The 17,401-nt window shown below is 63.5% G+C and overlaps 3 protein-coding genes across 4 annotated transcripts in view; all 3 read right to left on the bottom strand.

Annotated features, from left to right (window-relative positions):
• Window positions 1-4,176, bottom strand: part of CHLRE_04g217949v5 (uncharacterized protein) — a 19,644-nt gene extending 15,468 nt beyond the window's left edge. Inside the window, exons 1-7 of the mRNA XM_043061784.1 lie at window positions 3,635-4,176; window positions 3,193-3,275; window positions 2,341-2,437; window positions 1,669-1,762; window positions 1,045-1,148; window positions 439-751; window positions 93-207 (exon numbers count right to left, since the gene is read on the bottom strand). Coding sequence (XP_042925040.1) covers window positions 93-207; window positions 439-751; window positions 1,045-1,148; window positions 1,669-1,762; window positions 2,341-2,437; window positions 3,193-3,275; window positions 3,635-3,751 — 923 coding nt within the window. The 5' untranslated portion in view covers window positions 3,752-4,176. The remainder of the gene's footprint in view (window positions 1-92; window positions 208-438; window positions 752-1,044; window positions 1,149-1,668; window positions 1,763-2,340; window positions 2,438-3,192; window positions 3,276-3,634) is intronic.
• A 133-nt stretch (window positions 4,177-4,309) lies between these two features.
• On the bottom strand, window positions 4,310-8,736 carry CHLRE_04g217948v5 (uncharacterized protein). 2 transcript variants are annotated; one of them, XM_043061783.1, is made up of 3 exons: window positions 8,180-8,736; window positions 6,960-8,013; window positions 4,310-6,743 (listed from the first exon to the last, which is right to left on the bottom strand). In XM_043061783.1, exons 2-3 carry the CDS (start codon window positions 7,659-7,661, stop codon window positions 5,226-5,228), a joined length of 2,220 nt encoding a protein of 739 aa, XP_042925039.1. In that variant the 5' UTR covers window positions 7,662-8,013; window positions 8,180-8,736; the 3' UTR covers window positions 4,310-5,225. The 2 variants fall into 2 exon arrangements, with proteins under 2 accessions (XP_042925039.1, XP_042925038.1); XM_043061782.1 differs by having other exon boundaries at window positions 8,412-8,736.
• An 899-nt stretch (window positions 8,737-9,635) lies between these two features.
• Window positions 9,636-15,906, bottom strand: CHLRE_04g217947v5 (uncharacterized protein). Its single transcript, XM_043061781.1, has 2 exons — window positions 12,680-15,906; window positions 9,636-12,350 (listed from the first exon to the last, which is right to left on the bottom strand). The coding sequence occupies exons 1-2, from the start codon at window positions 15,137-15,139 to the stop codon at window positions 11,238-11,240; spliced, it is 3,573 nt and encodes a 1,190-aa protein (XP_042925037.1). The 5' UTR covers window positions 15,140-15,906; the 3' UTR covers window positions 9,636-11,237.
• Between the last annotated feature and the right edge of the window lie 1,495 nt (window positions 15,907-17,401).

Genomic DNA, 17,401 nt, shown 5'->3' with positions numbered 1-17,401 from the left:
TCGCTACACTTCTCTGTACCAATCCTTGAAACCCCCTCGTTTTCGTTGGTTTTGGTTTAGTTTGGGCTGGTGTTTACAACCCCCCACCCCACCCCACCCCCGCGTCCTCACCCATGGACCCGAAGATGCGCCAGTCCGCCACGGTGAGCATGATGGTGTTGTCGCGAGCAAAGTCCGCCACAAGCTCGCGAGACAGCTCGGGGCAGCCTGCAGCGCAAGGCGTGGAACGGGAGACGTAAACGCGCGCGGAAGCATGCGCTCAACTCATACGGAAATGGCGCCGCATAGCATACGCCTCATACAGAGCGGATTCGGGTCTGAGCATCATGAGCGTGTTAGACCGACCGAGGGGCGCGCGGGTTGTTCGTTGGCAAGGATAGCGGCAGCAAGAAACTAAACTGGCGACTGCATGGCGCTCTCGCGGCCACCGCAACCCACCGGTGGCGCCGGCCTTGACCGTCGCCAGTGCGTTGGCTGCCGCCTCCGCCACCGCGGCCCCCGTGGTGGCTGTGGTGTCCAGCGCCGCATCATCCCCCGCCGCCGCCGCCGCTTCCTTGTCCGACTTGCCGTCGGCGTCGCGCCCCAACACATCGTCCGCGCCGCCGGCCTGGCGGGTGGTCTCCTGCTGGTCCCCCGCGGCTTTAGCGGCGTCGGTTGCGGCTGCGCCGCCGCCGGTTTTGGTGTCGCTGGATGTGGAGTTGCTGGATCCAGACGTCCACACGTCGTCCGGCTCCTCGTAGTCGGCCTCATCCTGAACAAGGAGACACACGGGCACGGCAGGCGTTTGGCAAGGAGGGAGCGGGGCGCGGCGCCGGGTGTGGCTGGCACAGCGGCAGGTGCGGCTCCAGAAGGGGAATCCAGCGGCCCATTCAAGAAGGGCCACACGCGGCGCTGCATGCACGGCTGCAGTTCAGCACCGCAATCGTGATGCATCCCCGGCAAACCACCGCCTCTAGCGCACAAGCCTGGCCGCCCCAGCGGCCCTTTCCTCCAAACCAAAACCCTCGGAAACTCGCCAAAACCGCCTCCGCCGCCGGCTCGTACCGGGTCGTTGGCGGTAACCGCCACCAGGTCGTACTCTTCCACGTCATCGTACTCGCCGTCATCCAGGGTGTCCAGGTCGGCGGCGCCGCCCCCCTGGACGCCGCCTGTGAAGGTGGTTGTGACCGTGCAGTGAAGGTGGTTGTGACCGTGCAGTGAAGGTGGTTGAGACCGTGCAGTGAAGGTGGTTGAGACCGTGCAGTGAAGGTGGTTGAGACCGTGCAGTGAGGGTGGTCGAGACCGTGCAGTGAGGGTGGTTGAGACCGTGCAGTGAAGGTGGTTGAGTCGGTGCAGAGATGTGGCGCGGCAGCCCACGCTTCGGCGCCCAGGGCTGCTTTGTCACGTATGCGGCTGAGGCGCTGCAACGGCTGACCTTACGTCTGGGCTAACCTCCAGGAGCAAAGGCTGCGCTGGCCGCGGCTGCCCCTCGCGGTTGCGACGTGAGGCCTGTTCAGCCCGGCATCCCTTTACACCGCCAGTCTGAAGCGCAGTTGAACCACACGCCGCATGCCCACATTGACATGCGCACCAGCACACGCATTCGCACGCGCAGTGTCGAGCCATTTCCCCTTGCGCTCTCCTCACACAGAAACACACAGGTACACACACAAATACACATAAACGCACCTGTTGCCCCCGGCTGGATGATGCCGGCCTTGACGTCCGCCGCCGCCCTGGCCGCCGCCTCCACCACCGTGTGGATCTGCTTCTGGGTCTCGGCCTGCGCGCGAGGGTTGCGCGGTGGGGTAGTTCGTTCAAGAACCCAAAGCAAGCCAACCGAGTGAACCCCAACCCTTGAGGAGTGGGGGTTACATTCATGATTAGCTGAGGAAAGGGGAGACGGTGCGCAATCTGGGGGCGGGGGGCAGCCGTGTATGCAAGACGGGGTGAGTGGAGCTGAGTGGAGGTTTCTGGGTAGTCAAGGGTCCGGCGGCGGGGGAGTCGGAGGGTTGCGTTGGGGGTCGAAGGGCCGCGTCAGGTGTGCAGTAGTGGCAGGTCGTTGTCCTAGGGTCGGCAGGGTTACCATGACGTGAAGGGCCCTTGGCACTGGCCCGCGGCCCACAAGTGCCCACAGCCGGTTGTACCCTAGCTGTAGTGGTGCTGCCCGCCCCTCCATTTCCAGGGGTTAAGGCGGGCTTTCTTATGGAACTGGGACTCATGCGTTGAGCTCAGGAATAGAAACCTCTCCCTCCGCCTACGTCCTCCGCTCGTTCCCTCTGCCCCTGCGTGCCCCTCGGCAACGGTCCGGGCCTTGCTTTCACCTCCACTACCCCCTCCGCCTCCGCCTCTTTCTCTCACCGCCTGCTGCTGCGCGCTGACGGCTTTGGCCTGGTTGTCCTTGAGCATGGCCGCGAATTCGTGCACCGACAGATGTGAGTCGCCGTCCGCGTCGTACCTGTAAGGATGTGGGGAGGGGTGGGGTTGGGAGGGGTGGGGTTGGGAGGGGCGTGGTGGGGAGGGGCGTGGTGGGGAGGCGCGGAGTCGGGAGCCGCGGGGCGGGGAGGGATGGGGTGGGAGGTGCGGGGTGGAATGCATGGCCAAGATGTGAGAGCTGGCGAGGTGGGAGGTTGCAGCACAGCCAAGGAGGTTGCAGCCATCTACACCGAAGTCAACTGGCCAGCCACACCCACGCCCGCCCCCTCACCCACACCTGCACCTACATCCACGCCCACGCCCACGCCCACGCCCACGCCCACGCCCACGCCCACGCCCACGCCCACGCCCACGCCCACGCCCACGCCCACGCCCACGCCCACGCCCACGCCCACGCCCACGCCCACGCCCACGCCCACGCCCACGCCCACGCCCACGCCCACGCCCACGCCCACACCCACGCCCACGCCCACGCCCACGCCCACATCCATGCCCTCGCCCGCCCCCACGCCCACGCCCACGCCCGCCCCCACGCCCACACGCGCACGCCCACACCCACACCCACACGCCCACGCCCGCCTCCACGCACTCGCCCGCCCCCATCCCCGCACTGCCCATGCCCACGGCCCTCCCCACGCCCACGCCCCCCCCCCCTCCACGCCCACGCCCGCCCCCACGCCCGCTCCCACGCCCACGCCCGCCCCCACGCCCACGCCCGCCCCCACGCCCACGCCCGCCCCACACCCACGCCCCCACGCCCACGCCCCTGATACCCACTTTGAGAAATCCTCCAGGAGGGAATGGTGCAGCATCTCCGCGCCTATCTTTGCCCGGTGGTCCGGATTTGTCGAGTAGGTGACCTGCGGGGCCGCAGCAGGCAGGTCTCAGATCAGCAACAGCGAGGAGGACTCAGCTTAGCAGATGGGTCCCGGAACTGCCTGTCCCGGAGAGTGCGCGGGTGACCCATGCATGCGCTCGCATCTGCCCCAGACGCTTTGAGGCCCCCCTTCCCAAGCAGGCCGAGACGGTACTCCTCCGGCCTTCAACAGACTCCCCCTATCGCTATAGCTATGCACCGCAATCCGCATGGCGATCCCCCGTCCTTGCCGCGCAGCCGTCCCCTTGTGAAGGCTAGGCTCGCGAAAGCCCTGGGAGGACTGGGAGCCCGGCCAGCAGCACGGTGTTGTGAACACGCTATCCACGCCAATGCCGGTCGCACCGTTGGCAGTTTCACATGATGTGTAACGATAAGCACGTAGGTGGAGATCGCCACAAACACAGTGAAGAGCACAAACATAATCCTTGTCGTCGCGTTGAAGACCATCTTTGAAGCCATTTCGACTAATGTGGTACTTCGTTAAATGCTCTGCCAATTGCTCAGTAAACCAGCAAGAGGATGGGCGCCAACGTCCGGCTGTTGCTGGAGAAGCGAGCCCGCTCGCACGCAGCGCTCTCCTTCGCAAAGCTGCTATCCGTGCGAGCTAATTTGTTTCTTCCATCATCTTGATGAATTGGAAGCAACACACTTGCGAGCCAAGTATATCAGTATCGATCGCCAGGAACGGCGGGTGTTCGAGGCCGCATATACATATTAGATGCTATGAATGATAAGGAAGCTTTAGCCGTTCTAAAAGACGAGAGCCATCGGCCTGACCGCTCCGTGTGTGTTTTCCCACGGTCCGCGTTGATGATATCTCAAGGTGTGGCGGGTCGGGGGCGCGCGCTGAGCAAGATGCATTATGCTCCCAAAGCTGCGTATGTTGGATGTGGTGCTGTTGGTGCAACGAACTAACCTTCGTCCGGTAACGTGTTACCCAAGGTTGGGGTGCGCATCCCGACATGGGTTCCCCTAGTTCCCCCTGTCGGGCTTGAGTCGGGCATGACCCATGGAGGCGCCGCAGATACTTTACAACCGCGTTAAACAGAGACGCTGCAGCCCCTGTGTCTAAACGCGTTTCACAGGATCGCAACCCACCCATTCTTGTTGTAATGGGGCAAGCAGGCGTGCCATCGTGTTGAAGTGCCCTGGACCGCTAACGTGTTGAGACCACCATACCGTACACGTCTGCGTTCACCAGCCCCAAACTCTCACGCAAGCGCACCTAAGAAGGGTGCAAAACAGAAGTAATAGAAATCAGTGTTGGTGCGGTGCGGCATGCTCTACCAGGCTCTATCATACCAGCCCATCATGGCCCATCCGTAATCCTCGCTCGTGAGCGGCGCATCAGTAGCGCGTCCCTCGCGTAACCTGGTGTTACCATTTGCCATGACCGCCCTGTAGGGGCTCATTACCGTATGAACGAGTGACATTGTTTGATGTATATCGAAACGGCTATTTGTACATGGGGCGTGGGATATGCGTGAGCAAAATCCTTCTGTCGCCAAAAGACACCCAGGGTTGCAGTTGGCAAGCACAGCGAAATGGACAAAACGTACATGCGGTGGATTATCCCACCAGCACACGAACACGTGCACGACCGTGCTGATTCAATGATAAAGATGCATCATGTTCGTCATGCGCGAATGCATCATGCCTAAGACAAACAGCGCGCACATGCACTGTTGCGCCACACAGCGCCACACCCCTCGCATATATGCATTGATTTGAATACCGTGCTTGTTTGTCAACTGCGAGTCATGGCTTGCCAAACAGATGGTGTGCCATTCTCATGCATTTGTCACCTGCCCCCCACAATGCATGACCGACCCGTCCATACAATGCATCGACATTCTGCGAGACTCAGGCAATCCATTTATTTGTGAAACCATTTGTTGCGGGCAGGGGAGGTAGCAGGGGCAGGGGGGGACCGCTACTTTCCTCCCTGATGTTGATGGAGCAGGCCCCGGAGCAGGCCAATCACATCGATATGCTCCTCAATCACTCTCGCCGCCGCCGCCGCGGCGACCGGCATGCCTGCCGGCTGCTCCCTCGCCGCAGCCGCTGCAGGCCTTGGCCGCGGCGGTGGCATCATTGCCGAAGACAGCGCCGCTGCCGCTGCCGCTGCCGCCACCATCTCGCCACCTTGCGCCCTGCCACCGCTTTCAGCACCGCTGTCGCTATAGCGCGGGCGCTTTGCTGACGAATGCGCCGGGAGCTGCACGGACGCTGACGCCGACGCAGGTGCAGCGGCGGCGGCGGCAGCCACAGATGCAGACTTCATAACTGCAGCCGCAGCCCGCAGCACGTCATCTGCGGGCGACTCGTCCCAAAGCATTGGGTCGATGGCGGCAGCGGCGGCGGCGTCGATCGTCGACATGGGCACGGCTGCGCCAGTGCTGGCGGTGGCAGGGACGGCGGCGGCGCCGCCGCTGCTAGTGTTACCAAAGCTGCCGCCGTCACGAGGCTGTGGCGCCGCCTGCTGTGCCGCTGTCGGCAGCTTTGAGGGTGATGGCTTAGGTGGCTGCGTGGTTTCCCTAGCTGCATGGCTGCGGCGGCGCGCATTCAGCGGCGGCTGGTCGCCTGCCGTGACGGCGGCTGCGGCTGCGGCTGCGGCTGCCGCAGCCAGCAACCTCAGGGCTGCCTCCTCTCCTCCTCCTTTCTCAGCACTGGTTGAATCCAATGCACGCTTGTTCCTGCTCCTACTGCTGCTGCCATCCACCGGTGCAGGGACACCACTGGCGGCGGCTACGGCAGCTGCATACGCTCGTCGCCCCAATGGCGTGACGCGCGCCGCTGGCGCTCCGCCGGACGAGACGAGCTCCATGGGTGGCAACACGCCGAGGGGCCAGCAGCGGGGCTGCGACGCAGGTGGCGATGCAGGCGGCTGCGACGTGGGCGGAGCAATTGCCGGCTGGGCACCTCCTTGAGCTACGCCGCCACCCGCCGTGCGCTCCTGCCGCTGTAGACTAGCCGTGCTGGCGGCACAAGCGGGGGCGGAGGCAGAGGTGCGAGCGGCGGTAGAGGCGCCAGCGGCTGCGGCAGCACCGGCCGCAGCCGTACCAGCATTACACCCGGGATGACCGCCGCTGGCAGTGGCGGTCGTGGCGGCCACCGCCGCCCGCTGCTCCCAAAATGGCGACTGAGGAGCCGCCAATGGCAGCGGCAGTTCCTCCGGCGCTCGCGGCGGCGTTGAACTCGGCTGCGGCTGTAGCATTTGAGGTGGTGACGGCAGCGCACTGCGTGGCGGTGGTGAGCTGTCCTCCATTTCCGCGTTCCCTGCCGCTGCAACCGCCAGCAGCGGGGGCGGGGGCTGTAGCAGCTGTATCCACTCGGGCGGTAGCAGCTGGTGTGGGTGCTGCTGCCGCAGTGTTGCCTGCAGCTGGGACCTCAGGCGACCTAGCGCATGGCCCAGCTCCAACTCCAGCCGTTGCAGCGAGGCGCGCGCAGACTGCATGCAGCGTCATTGATGGCGCGGGGCACAAGGATACCGTCACTTCATAAGAGGAGACGCGTGCGCAACACGCAACCGAGCGAGGCCGGGATCAGAAAACCACGCGACTTGTTCATCTCGTATGTACTCGCTCGTCCGATGCAAGCATACATGCGCCGGCGACCAAGTAAGCCCAAGCAACACCCCCCCCCCATCCACACATCATCCACGCACCTGTACGCCCTTGAGCTTGTGCGCGAGGCCTTGCCCCAGGCGCACCAGCTCCCCCGCGCGGCCGCTCAAATCCAGTAGGCCCACAGCCCCCCGATTGACCAGCAGCAGGTCATCTGCAGCACAGTCCTCATCCGCTGCAGCAGCCGTGCTCCCGCCCTTCCACCGCTGCTGTGGATGCTGCTGCTGGTCCTGCGACTCCGACGCCTGGTGCGGCGTCGTCGGCTGGCATGAGCGCTGCGTCCGCTGCCGCGGCAGGGTTGCAGGCATTGCAAATGCCGGCGGCTGGCAGTAGTCCAAAGGCTCACCAGCCGGCGGCGGTTGGTGGTACTTGTGCACACGAGAAGGCGAAGAGCCACGCTTGTGGCCAGCGCCGACCTCTGGGCTGCCGGCCGCGCCCCCGCTTCCGCCGTTGCTGTGAACGCCGTGCGTATTGCAGAAGCCGCCGGCGCTCGTTTGGAATGGAGCTGTACCGCGGGATTGTGGTGACTGTGGCGGCGGCGGAGGAGGCGTCGGAGCCTGTGCAGCGGCTGTTGCCCGGTGGGGCGGCAGTGCCGGGAAGAAGGACGCACCGGAGCTATGCCGGTGTGTCTGCCACAGCTGTCGCTGTTGCTGTGGCGGTGCGGTCTCAGCGGGCGGCGCTGGTGGCTCGCTGTGGGTGCCGCTGCAGCGCGCCAAGCTGCGTGACGAGCCACCCGCGGCCATGCCCTCACCATAATGATGGTGAGTGCTGACGGGGGCATTCGCGGCACATCCTTGCACAGCGGCGACGCCTGAATGGCTGGCGGCTGCTGACCGTGCATCCTCACTCTTGATGTACGTGTGAAGGCCACTGCTGAAGGCGCTGGGAAGGTTTGAACCCTCGTTGCCCCCGCTTACCCCGCTGCTGCCGCGGGAAGCACCAAAGTTGCGGAAGGTTGTTGCGGTGGCGGTGGCCGTTGCGTCTACCGCGTCGTATGAGTGGTTGCAGGGCTCCCCACATGTGCCGACGTGTAGCAGAGCATGTGTGTCAATACGGTCCGCCTTGGTGTTACTACTGGCATGGCCGTGCGTGCTCCTGTATCACAAAGCGTCGACATTGCGAGGATGGGTCGTGTCAAGCTTTGACTTGGGACGGTGGCCCGTGCGGTCTGCACATGACAGAGGCACTGCGAAACTGTGCATCCCACGGGAACTTTTGAGCCATAACTAGACGCCACGCCCCAAAGTTTGGGGTGGCCCACCGGTCATGTCAGTATGCACATCAATTCCTGGTGGCCGAAAACGCTCCATTGGCCAGTCGCTCGAGCACGAAGGCATTATCGCTGTTGCTGTGACTAGTCGGCATCATCGCTGACAGGCGAGTCTTTGGCCGAGCAGCGAATGATTAACGGCCGGCGCGGGCCAGAGCCAAAAATCGATCTCGCTCAGGGCCTTGCGCAGTCTAAAAGCATCGGAGCAGCCACTACTACATGCCTGACGGCCGTCACGCTCTTTGGCAGCAGGCCTCGCTCGGCGACCGGCCCGCAGAGTCCACACAACATCCAGCCGCAGTGCCACAGAAGAGATGTGAGCACGAAGTGCAGCTCGCAGTGCGCGGCGCGCAGCAACGATAGTGCAAAGGCTTGAAGTACTACGAGGCGCCCGGCTGGTTACAAGCTGCGTGTGACAATTCAGACGTTTTAAGTACGCTTCGAGCCTGAGAGCAAGTGATCATTGCACTCTTGGCAGCAGCTCGACAGCCAATTGAAAGAGCTCGGACTTGAGTCCGCTATCCTAACGGGCGTGAAACCAGCTATTCACGAAGATTTTTATTATATAATGTGAAGTCCTTTATGAAATGTATTAATCGATGCCAGAGTGGGAAGCCGTTCCGGCTCCAGACCTGAGACTGGACCTTCTACCCGCCCGCGACCGCGCTTCCCGGCTAACCCACGTTCCTACCTTACCCGGATCCGCACACGCATTCGCACGCTATCAGAGAACGCATGAGATTCGCGCAACACCTCAGTTTGTGAGCGATCGACTAGGAGCTCGTCCAGACCGACCCGCCCACTTTTCTTCCAGCGCCCTTCAGCTCCCGCCCCTGCCCCTGCGCGCGCCGCCCCACCCAGGGCGTGCCCATCTTGCCCCTCTTGCCCCGGCTACCCCCTCCCCCCCCCCCCGCCAACATGTCAGGCCTAAACAGCTGCTCCTTCGTGACTCCTCGACCTTGAGAGACCATGCCGTGTAATTTCAAAGCAGGGTAGGGGAAGCGCCGCGGGGAAGCCGGAAGCGCTGTGTGGCACATTATGTGAACCAGGGCTTGCATCTTCCGCCATCGGGGAGCGGCAAGGCCAATGCAGGCCCTCCGCCCTCGGGTAATGAGAAATGTAGGGATTCCCGGGGGTGCATTCTCGCCGCATAGGGCTGCATCAGGGCAGGGACCCTCAAGGACTCCCCTGGGCCCTGGGCTGCATACAGTCCCCCAATCTGTATAACCCTTCTTGCCAGCGACGGCGGCCTAATTCTGGAAGAAACAAGTCCTGACGTAAACTGCAGGTGCTTCCCAGTTCGTCCTGGAGACGGCCGGGTCCCAGCGGGGCCCCTTTCCTCTCCTTGCAGTTTATATGGCCCAGTAGGCCAGTACCCCGCAGTTGTACGCAGCCCTGGGTAGCCCAGCTATCTTACGTATGCCCTGGATAGTGACGCATTCTCTTTGTACGGGCACCGTTACAACACATAACGCGAGGTTTGCCCATGTGCGCGGCGATCCTGCCACCCGCCGCAACCTCGCGCAAAACTATGCACATTCGTCATAGCCTCTGCAATACTACTACGATACTGCGATACCTGCCTGCCTGTCCACAACTTGCTATCCTCAAACCGTGCATGGGCGCATGGCCTTTCATCTCAGCTTGGGCATGGCGGTCTGGCCGCCGCATTGTCACAAGCCAGCCACCCGACACATGTTGTGCGGGGACCGACCTCGCCGATCTTGCTGGTACACGTAGGCCCAATAATGACTCGTAACACCGTGCCTCATCAGTAACAAAACACGGTAACAAACCGGCCCAGTAACAACCCCTCACCGACATCGCACCCAACAGCTGCCATCCGACCGGGCCGCAAGCAGCACTGTAAGCAACCACCACCACTGTGTACTTATCTGGCTTGGGACCGGCTTTACTTTCTGGCAATATTCCAAACGGGCCTCATCTACGTCACCCTTCCCTGCGTCTGATGGAAGCCTGCACAAAGGCTCGCGCAACCCCTCCCCCCAATTCTTAATAAGGTGCTCTTGAATGACTTGCACATCATCATGTGACGGGCGCTTGTGTGCAGGTGAGGCTACCCCTTGCTCTCCACATCCAGCACCCCGCAGCCGTGCTACCTCGACCGGAGCGAACGCCCACGGCCTCAGGGACCACACCCCAGCCGTGGCCTTGCAAAGCTAGCTTGCATAGCCAGCGCCCTGCCTGCCTCATACACACACCCCACACATCCCCAAAGGTCCATTTCCATGTCGGATACACCTCCTTGCGAGCCCACACAGACTGTCTTTTTGCAATAACCCGGGGTGTTTACCCTGCAGGTGGGTAGCATACCCTACTTGAAAGCCATGTATGCCCTGGCATCACATCACGGGGCAGGTCTACACGCAGCGCGCCTTAGGCTACATATGCATGGTGCTTGAAATTGATTACTACAGGCCGTCATACCTTCTTGTAGCGTCTTGCTTAAATCTTTACTCGTGATGTTGCGTAAACACCCATTTCTTTATCAGGTTTTGTTTGTGTGTACAACATGGGTGTGCAAAACACCAAGCCCCCCCCCTCCCGGCAACGCCAGTGGTTACTAACGTGAAGGGCTGTTTACGGGGGCGTCACATTGAGGATACCACTCTCCTGCCATAGCTACCATAGCAGCCACTGTTATCTGCTTTGAGTGCAAAAGACTTCCAAAGGAATACCAAAGTCCAAAACAATCCCAGCGCATGCGCGATACTTATCAGCACGCCTCTGTCCACGGCCTCTGTCCCAGTACAAGATTCATAAGATGTGCGTTCTGATAACTCCAGCAGAGGCCTCAACCCTCAGCCACAAGCCTCGCATCGCATGGCCATATCAACCGATTCACCCATACCCATAAAGAACGTCACCCCTGCTCCATCAGCCCCGTTCCTGCGTTGACCACAGCAGGTCTTGATGCAATGAATAACCGCCGTACCTGCCTCAAGCATTACGCCTGATCACTCCCAACACCTCGATTACACAATGTATTTCGCTTGCCCAAGCCGCCAAAGCGACACACCCAGTATCACTAGGGCAGGTCGCGCGCCCGCTTGGCCGGGCGCTGCGCATGCTCCGGCCAATCCGTCTCTGGCTCGTCCTCCTCGCGCGGCCTGACCGGCTTCAACAGCGTCTGCAGCGTGGCAGCCGCCATAGCACTAGCACCAAGACCAGCGCCCTCATCTGTGCCCGCAAACGCTGTGCCGCCAGCGGCCCGTGCCAGCGCTGCTGCTGCAGCGGCAGCCGCCGGCTCTGCCGCCTCGCCCCCTTTGCTCAGCGCCAGCAGCCACCTCAGCACATCTCCTAGGCTGGCGTCCTCTGACCGCCCCGCCGTGCCCACCGCTGGACCCACTGCCGCTAGTCCGTGCGATGCCTCCCGCCTAGCAGCAATTGCAGCCACTGCCTCATCTGCGTGATGAGTGGGCCCGGGCCTGGCCGTGGCGGGTGTAGGTGCTGGCGCGGGTGCAGGCAAAGCTCCGGCTGCGGCAGCAGCAGCCGCCGCCGGCTGCAGCCGCAGCCCTGCGGCTGTACGCTCGGTGCCACCGACGTCGGCGGCATCGGCGGCCACTGCAGCCGCAGGCCTGCCATCGGAGGGACGGCGCCGTGATAGGAGATCGCCGGCCACATCTACTGGTGGCGACAGTGGGCTGCTGAAAGGCCTTCCGTTGGAGATGGAAGGGCGGGTCAAGGCGGCGCCGCTGGACGGCGTGCGGGTGCTCACTGCGGTCAGGGAGGCCGTCGAGGCCGGCAGGAGCGGCATGGATGCAGCACCCAGGCTGCTGCCACTGCCGGTGCCACTGCTCCGCCGGATGGGCTGCCCGCTGCTGCCGACGACGCCAGCGCCACTGGTGGCTGCTCCAAAGCTGGACACCGGCGCGCTGCTGCCCGCCTCCCTCAAAAACCGCTCCGCGTCCTCCCGCCATGCAAGGGAACCCGGATCTGCCGCTGATGTTAAGGACTGCTGCAGCTGCTGAGGCCTGCCGGCCGGCCCTGGAGCATGATGTGGAGGGCCGTGCGGCGCCTGCAGCTGCGGCTGCCGCTGTTGCTCCGCAGCCTGCGCTACGCAGCCCGCCAGCTCGGACCGCACGGATGTCAGCTCAGCGGTGATGGTTGACTCGAGCGCAGCCAGACGCGCCTTGGAGGCCTGCGAGGGAGAGGAAATGAAGGGTCGCATGGCAAGTACTACTGTTGTACGGCGATGCTGCTGAGGTGCACCGGAGTTGCGGTGGTCGCATTGGTCGCTTCGCATCAGGCACACTACAGGACACATTCACGCGCGGCTGGCAAAAAGTGCCCAGGTAAGGTAAGAAAGGCGCTGCAGGCTTGTACGGCACTGCACGACATAATCCCGCAGGCACACACCCGCGCCCGCGCCCGCCCCTCCCTCTGCACGCCGGCCCCGGTTTCCTTGTGTGCGTCTAACACACGCACGCCGGACGCACCCAGCCAGCCAGCCATGCCGCCCTCACTCACCCGCACTCGGCACAGCCGCTCCGCCAGCGCACGCCCAAGGGCCACTAGTTCCAGACCCCGGGCACTCAGCGGCAGCTGAGCCGCCGCCGCCGCCACGGACTTCGTTTCGTCAACGGCCAGCGGCGCCGGCGGAGCACCCGCCGCCAGGCCCGATGACGGTCTCAACACGCCGAGTTTCGGCGCCGCCTGTGCATACTGCTGTGTGCTGCGGCTACTGCGGCCTGCCGACTCGGCCAGTGGTGAGATGGAGAGGGGCAGCGACCCCACCGTTGCGTTTGAATCGCGCCGCTGCTGGCCGCGGACGCCACCGCCGCCATCGCCATCGCCACCAGCACCGGCATCATAGCCACCGCCGCGGCTGCCCGACGCGGCCACAGCCACCGCCACATTGGCCGCGGCACGCCCAGCCTGGAGCGCGCCCTGGTGGGCAACGCCGTTGGCGGCGGCGCCGCCCATGCCGCCACTTTGGGGGCTGCTGCTACTGCCGAGCCCGCCAAGCCCCAGGCCGCCACTCATGCTGCTGCGGCGGCGGAACATGTCCTCATGCTGCTGCAGCTGGGTCTGCAGCTGGTGTTGGTGTTGGTGCTGGTGCTGTTTCTGGTGCTGCTGACGCGAAAGCAGCGCCTCCGCCGCGTGCTCGCCCCACATGGCCTCCTCCTCCGCTGCCACGTCAGCCGCTGACCGCCGCCGGCCCTGGAGCTGGTCAACACAATCACCGCCACTGCGGCCGCTCCCCGCCGCAGCAGCAGCAGCAGGGGTAGCAGCATGAGCGGCATATGCGGTACCGTAACCACCCACACCTGCGACCAACGGCAGCGGCGCGCCCACCGCACCCGAGACCACCACCATCGCCGGGCCCGACAGCCGCCGCTGAGGCAGCTGCTGCTGTTGCTGCTGATGGGAGCGGACTGAGTCGGCTGCCGGCGTAGAGAGAAAGCGTGGCGCAGCGGCGCCAGCCGGCAGCGGCACTAGTCCTGGCGGGGGCCGCCGCTGCTGCTGCTGCTGCTTTTGCTGCTGCTGCTGCAGGGCAACGGCGGCGGCGGCGGCGGCGGCAGCAGAAGACGAGGTTGTCCAGGGGCTGCCTGCTAGCGGCTGCGGCTGCTGCCGCTGCTGCTGTTGCTGCTGCGGCTGCTGCCACCGCAGCTGCTGTTGCTGCTGCAGTGGTGGCTGTGACTGCGACTGCGGCTGTTCCTGCTGGATCCCTTGGCTCGACTGGCGCTGAGGCAAGCCGTTGGAAGGCGTCCGGGCATCGGCAGCAACAGAGGCTGCAGGAGCACCAACACGGCCGTGCCTTCTCTCAATCTCAGTGGCCGCGGCCCCGAAGCCGCGCCCCGTCCCCATGCGTGCATCATGCCTCTCCCCGTGCCCCACGCCAGCTGCGCCACTGCCACCACTTAATACCGCAAACCCTTCGTTTGACAGCCGCAGCGGCACCTGCACATGCGGCTGCGCCTCCGATCGGTGGCGAGGCAGAGGCTGCGGCGGCGGGAAGCCGCCGCCGCCGCCGCCGCCGCACCCGCCACCGCCGCCGCCTCCACAACCGCCAACACCGCCATGGCTGCCGTAATTGCCCCCGCCGCCGCCACTGGAGTCGTCCTCCGTAGTACTGTCCGAGCGGCTGAGCTGTAGAAACGGCTGTCGCTGCGACCCTGCCGCCGCCGGTGGTGGCGGCGCTGCCGTGTTGGCGGTTGGCACGACAGCCTTGCCTGCTGGGGCGCCTGCTGCCAGGGTGGAAGCAAACGAGCCAGCCTGCTGCGACGGCAGAGGCCTTTGTTGTGGCTGTGGCTGTGGCTGTTGCTGGGGCGGACGTGGGTCGCGCGGCACCCTGGCTTCAAACTCGTGCCGTTGCCGCCCCTCCACGCCGCTGCCGCAACCTCCACTGCGCCAACCTAGCGAGGGCGCATCCTCACAGCCTGAGCTGTCAGTCCGGCTACCGCGGGCAAAGTTTGGGGCGTCTGGTGCTGCCAAGTCCACCGCAGCCGCGGCAACTGCGCCGGCCGGCGCCGCCGCTTCCGCAGCCGCAGCCGCAGGAGCTTGTATACTGGTACGGCGCAATGCAATATCCAAAGCGGGCTGCCCCAATGCCACCGCCGCGCTGCCATTTCCGGAGCCATTTACGGCGCGGTCTGCTTTGGGCGCGCCGCCGCCAACCGCAGCAGCAGCTTCTCCAACGGCCAGGGCGCCTTGTGCCGCGTCCTTTCGCTCGCTTGAGTCTGCGGTATGCACTGACTGCGGCGGAGGCGGCGCTAACAACGCAGATGGCGAAGGGCTGTCGGCGGTGGCGCCCGAGGGGCGAGGCCGCAAGGGGGCGGCACCACCGCTTAGGCTTAGCTCGTCCAGCAAGCGCATCGGCTGCGTCCGGCCTTCCTCCGCCGGTTTCAGCATGAGGCGCCCTTCGCCCGCTGGCCACACCGGCCCTAACCGCTGCTCGGAACCATCCGCATTGCAGTCCTCCTTCATTTGTGCGAGCGGGAGCTGACCGGATGGCGCGATTCTTGTTGCTGGAAGCGAGGGGGCCGCGGACGTCCCTGAGCAAGCAAGGCTAACCTCCGGTGCCTCTGAATCTCCCGATTTGATCGTGGGAGAAGGCGCCGCGTCGGCCGGCGAAGCCCGAGCGCTTGTGCCACGCGCTGGCGAATTGACAGTTGCACAAGGAGTGCAGCCGACGGTCAGTTGACGACAGTTATCAACAAAGCGCGTAAGCGGTAGAGAGCGTGCTAGCTGCTGGGCACTCGTCGCGGTCTCCGGGTCGGTGTCGCGCACCGACTCCATTGCCGTCTGTCGAGCGAAACCAGCTCCTACGCCGCCTAACCGCCTTGGATGAGGCCTCGGTTGCTAGACCTATGGTGGATTCGTCCAGCCTGTATCGTGTGCAATATTGCCGAGAGCTGAACGAACGCGAACGCGAACTAGGAACGACGTGCTGCAGTGCAACTGCTTCAGAAGGTAAGCTTCAATGCTTCATCAATAAGCAGCGATGTCAAGTGCCGTCAATTGATATGTGAGGAGTTACCTTTGCAGTAATAACCCCGCCGATGAGGAGAGGACGACGGAAGGGCGCGTGCGTGCCCGACTGCATTTGATGGCAGGGACTAGAACCTCCATAAAGTGCTACAATCCGTGCATTATGTGATCTAAAATGATTCATGCTACCAGCCCTGAGCCCGAGCTCGCCCGGCGGTTGGCGTCAGACTTCGAGTACACAGGGCTTTCGCGCTCGCATAAAGACACATTGGTGTGAAAGGTATTCCGTGAAATATTGACTTGTGAAAGTAACTGCGGCGCTAGAGGTCTCGAGTGAGCGTCCCGACGGTTTCAGGCCGCGTGTTTCCGGCGTGCAGCCGCGCCGTGCCAGCCAGCTTGGCCGCGACTGTCGTCCCACATGTAACCTCTATTCGCCAGCCAGCGCCAGCCTGCACCGGGTTCCCCCGTACTGTCGAGGCCGCGGCCCACAGCCGTTAGGGGAGTAAGCTTGTTGTTGTTGGGTCATGCCAGGACCAACCTTGGCATCGCTTTCCCTTCGGACCGGAGGTCGTTCCCTCCTGACCTGGATGCTGGGCACCCTTGCTCGGTCGGACTGTCCCTTCTTGTAATGTCGCATTCACAGCTTTGGGGCCCCCGAAAACCCCTCTCCCCTGCTTCGGCCCATCCCGCCCTGGCTTCAGGTTCTCGCTCCAGCTGCCCCTTCGGAGGGATGACACAAGCGGTTTTCGCTGCTCTCATCCAGCTCCGGTGGATTAGCCGTGGGCTAACTTTAAGGCAACGGCTGTAAAGCTTGGGTGAGCTCGGGGCAAAGCCCGCTGGGTCGCCGGCCAACCTGGATTAGCCCCGGGCCCACCCAGGATTAGCCGGGGACCCACCCAGGATTAGCCGGGGACCTACTCAAGATTGGCGCGGGAACTGCCGCCGGTGACTGCGGAAAGCCACCTCTGTGACTGGGAAACCCCTTTCTGGGGGCGCAGCGTCTGTACTGGACTTCGCGCGGGGCAGCGGTGATGCTCGCGGGTAACACGCTCAGAAACCCACACGCGATTCCCATTTTCGCGCCGGCGCGGCTACGTTGACATCCGAATCTCCCAACGCATGCTGTACTATTTACTTAATCTCCCTGACACGCCCTAAGTTTCCAAACGCAGCAACCGGCAAACGACGCAGCCGCATGAACCACTGGTTCATTTTCGGAAGAATGCAGGACAGGGGTTCTCGTATTGTTTTATGTGGCCATGAGAGCTCCCATATTCAAATATACTAACGATGCGGTCTAAAACCTGAGGCAACAACAACATTTCTTTAGGACTTGAGGTCAAAACAGGTCCCTATTTCCTCAACTGCATAGACACCATACGTATGAACAGTAACAGAAAATATCCCAACAAATCGAGCTGGTGAACCAGTGGTTCACGTCCTGCGGCCCCGCGTGCCCATCTTGCCCCTTCTTGCCCCATCCAACCATTCCCCATCTAAGACCATACTTAGACAACGCCAGAAACATGGAAGTGACAGCAAAGTGATGGCTAATCGGCAGTGCTCGGGGCACACCAAGGTTAGCGGGCGGCTCACTCGGATTAGCCGGCGGCCCACCTAGGATTAGCCGGCGGTCCACCAAGGATTAGCCGACGGCCCACCCAGGTTAGCCCCGGGCCCACCCGCGGTGAGGCCCGCTACCCCTCCCGAGCGGGTTAACTGCACCCAGGATTAGCCTTCACCGGAGCTCGCTCCGCT

The sequence above is a fragment of the Chlamydomonas reinhardtii genome, chromosome 4, assembly GCF_000002595.2.
Source record: "Chlamydomonas reinhardtii strain CC-503 cw92 mt+ chromosome 4, whole genome shotgun sequence".
NCBI lineage: Eukaryota > Viridiplantae > Chlorophyta > Chlorophyceae > Chlamydomonadales > Chlamydomonadaceae > Chlamydomonas > Chlamydomonas reinhardtii.
Note: the sequence above shows the minus strand (reverse complement) of the source record. Positions and strands in the feature narration are given on the sequence as shown.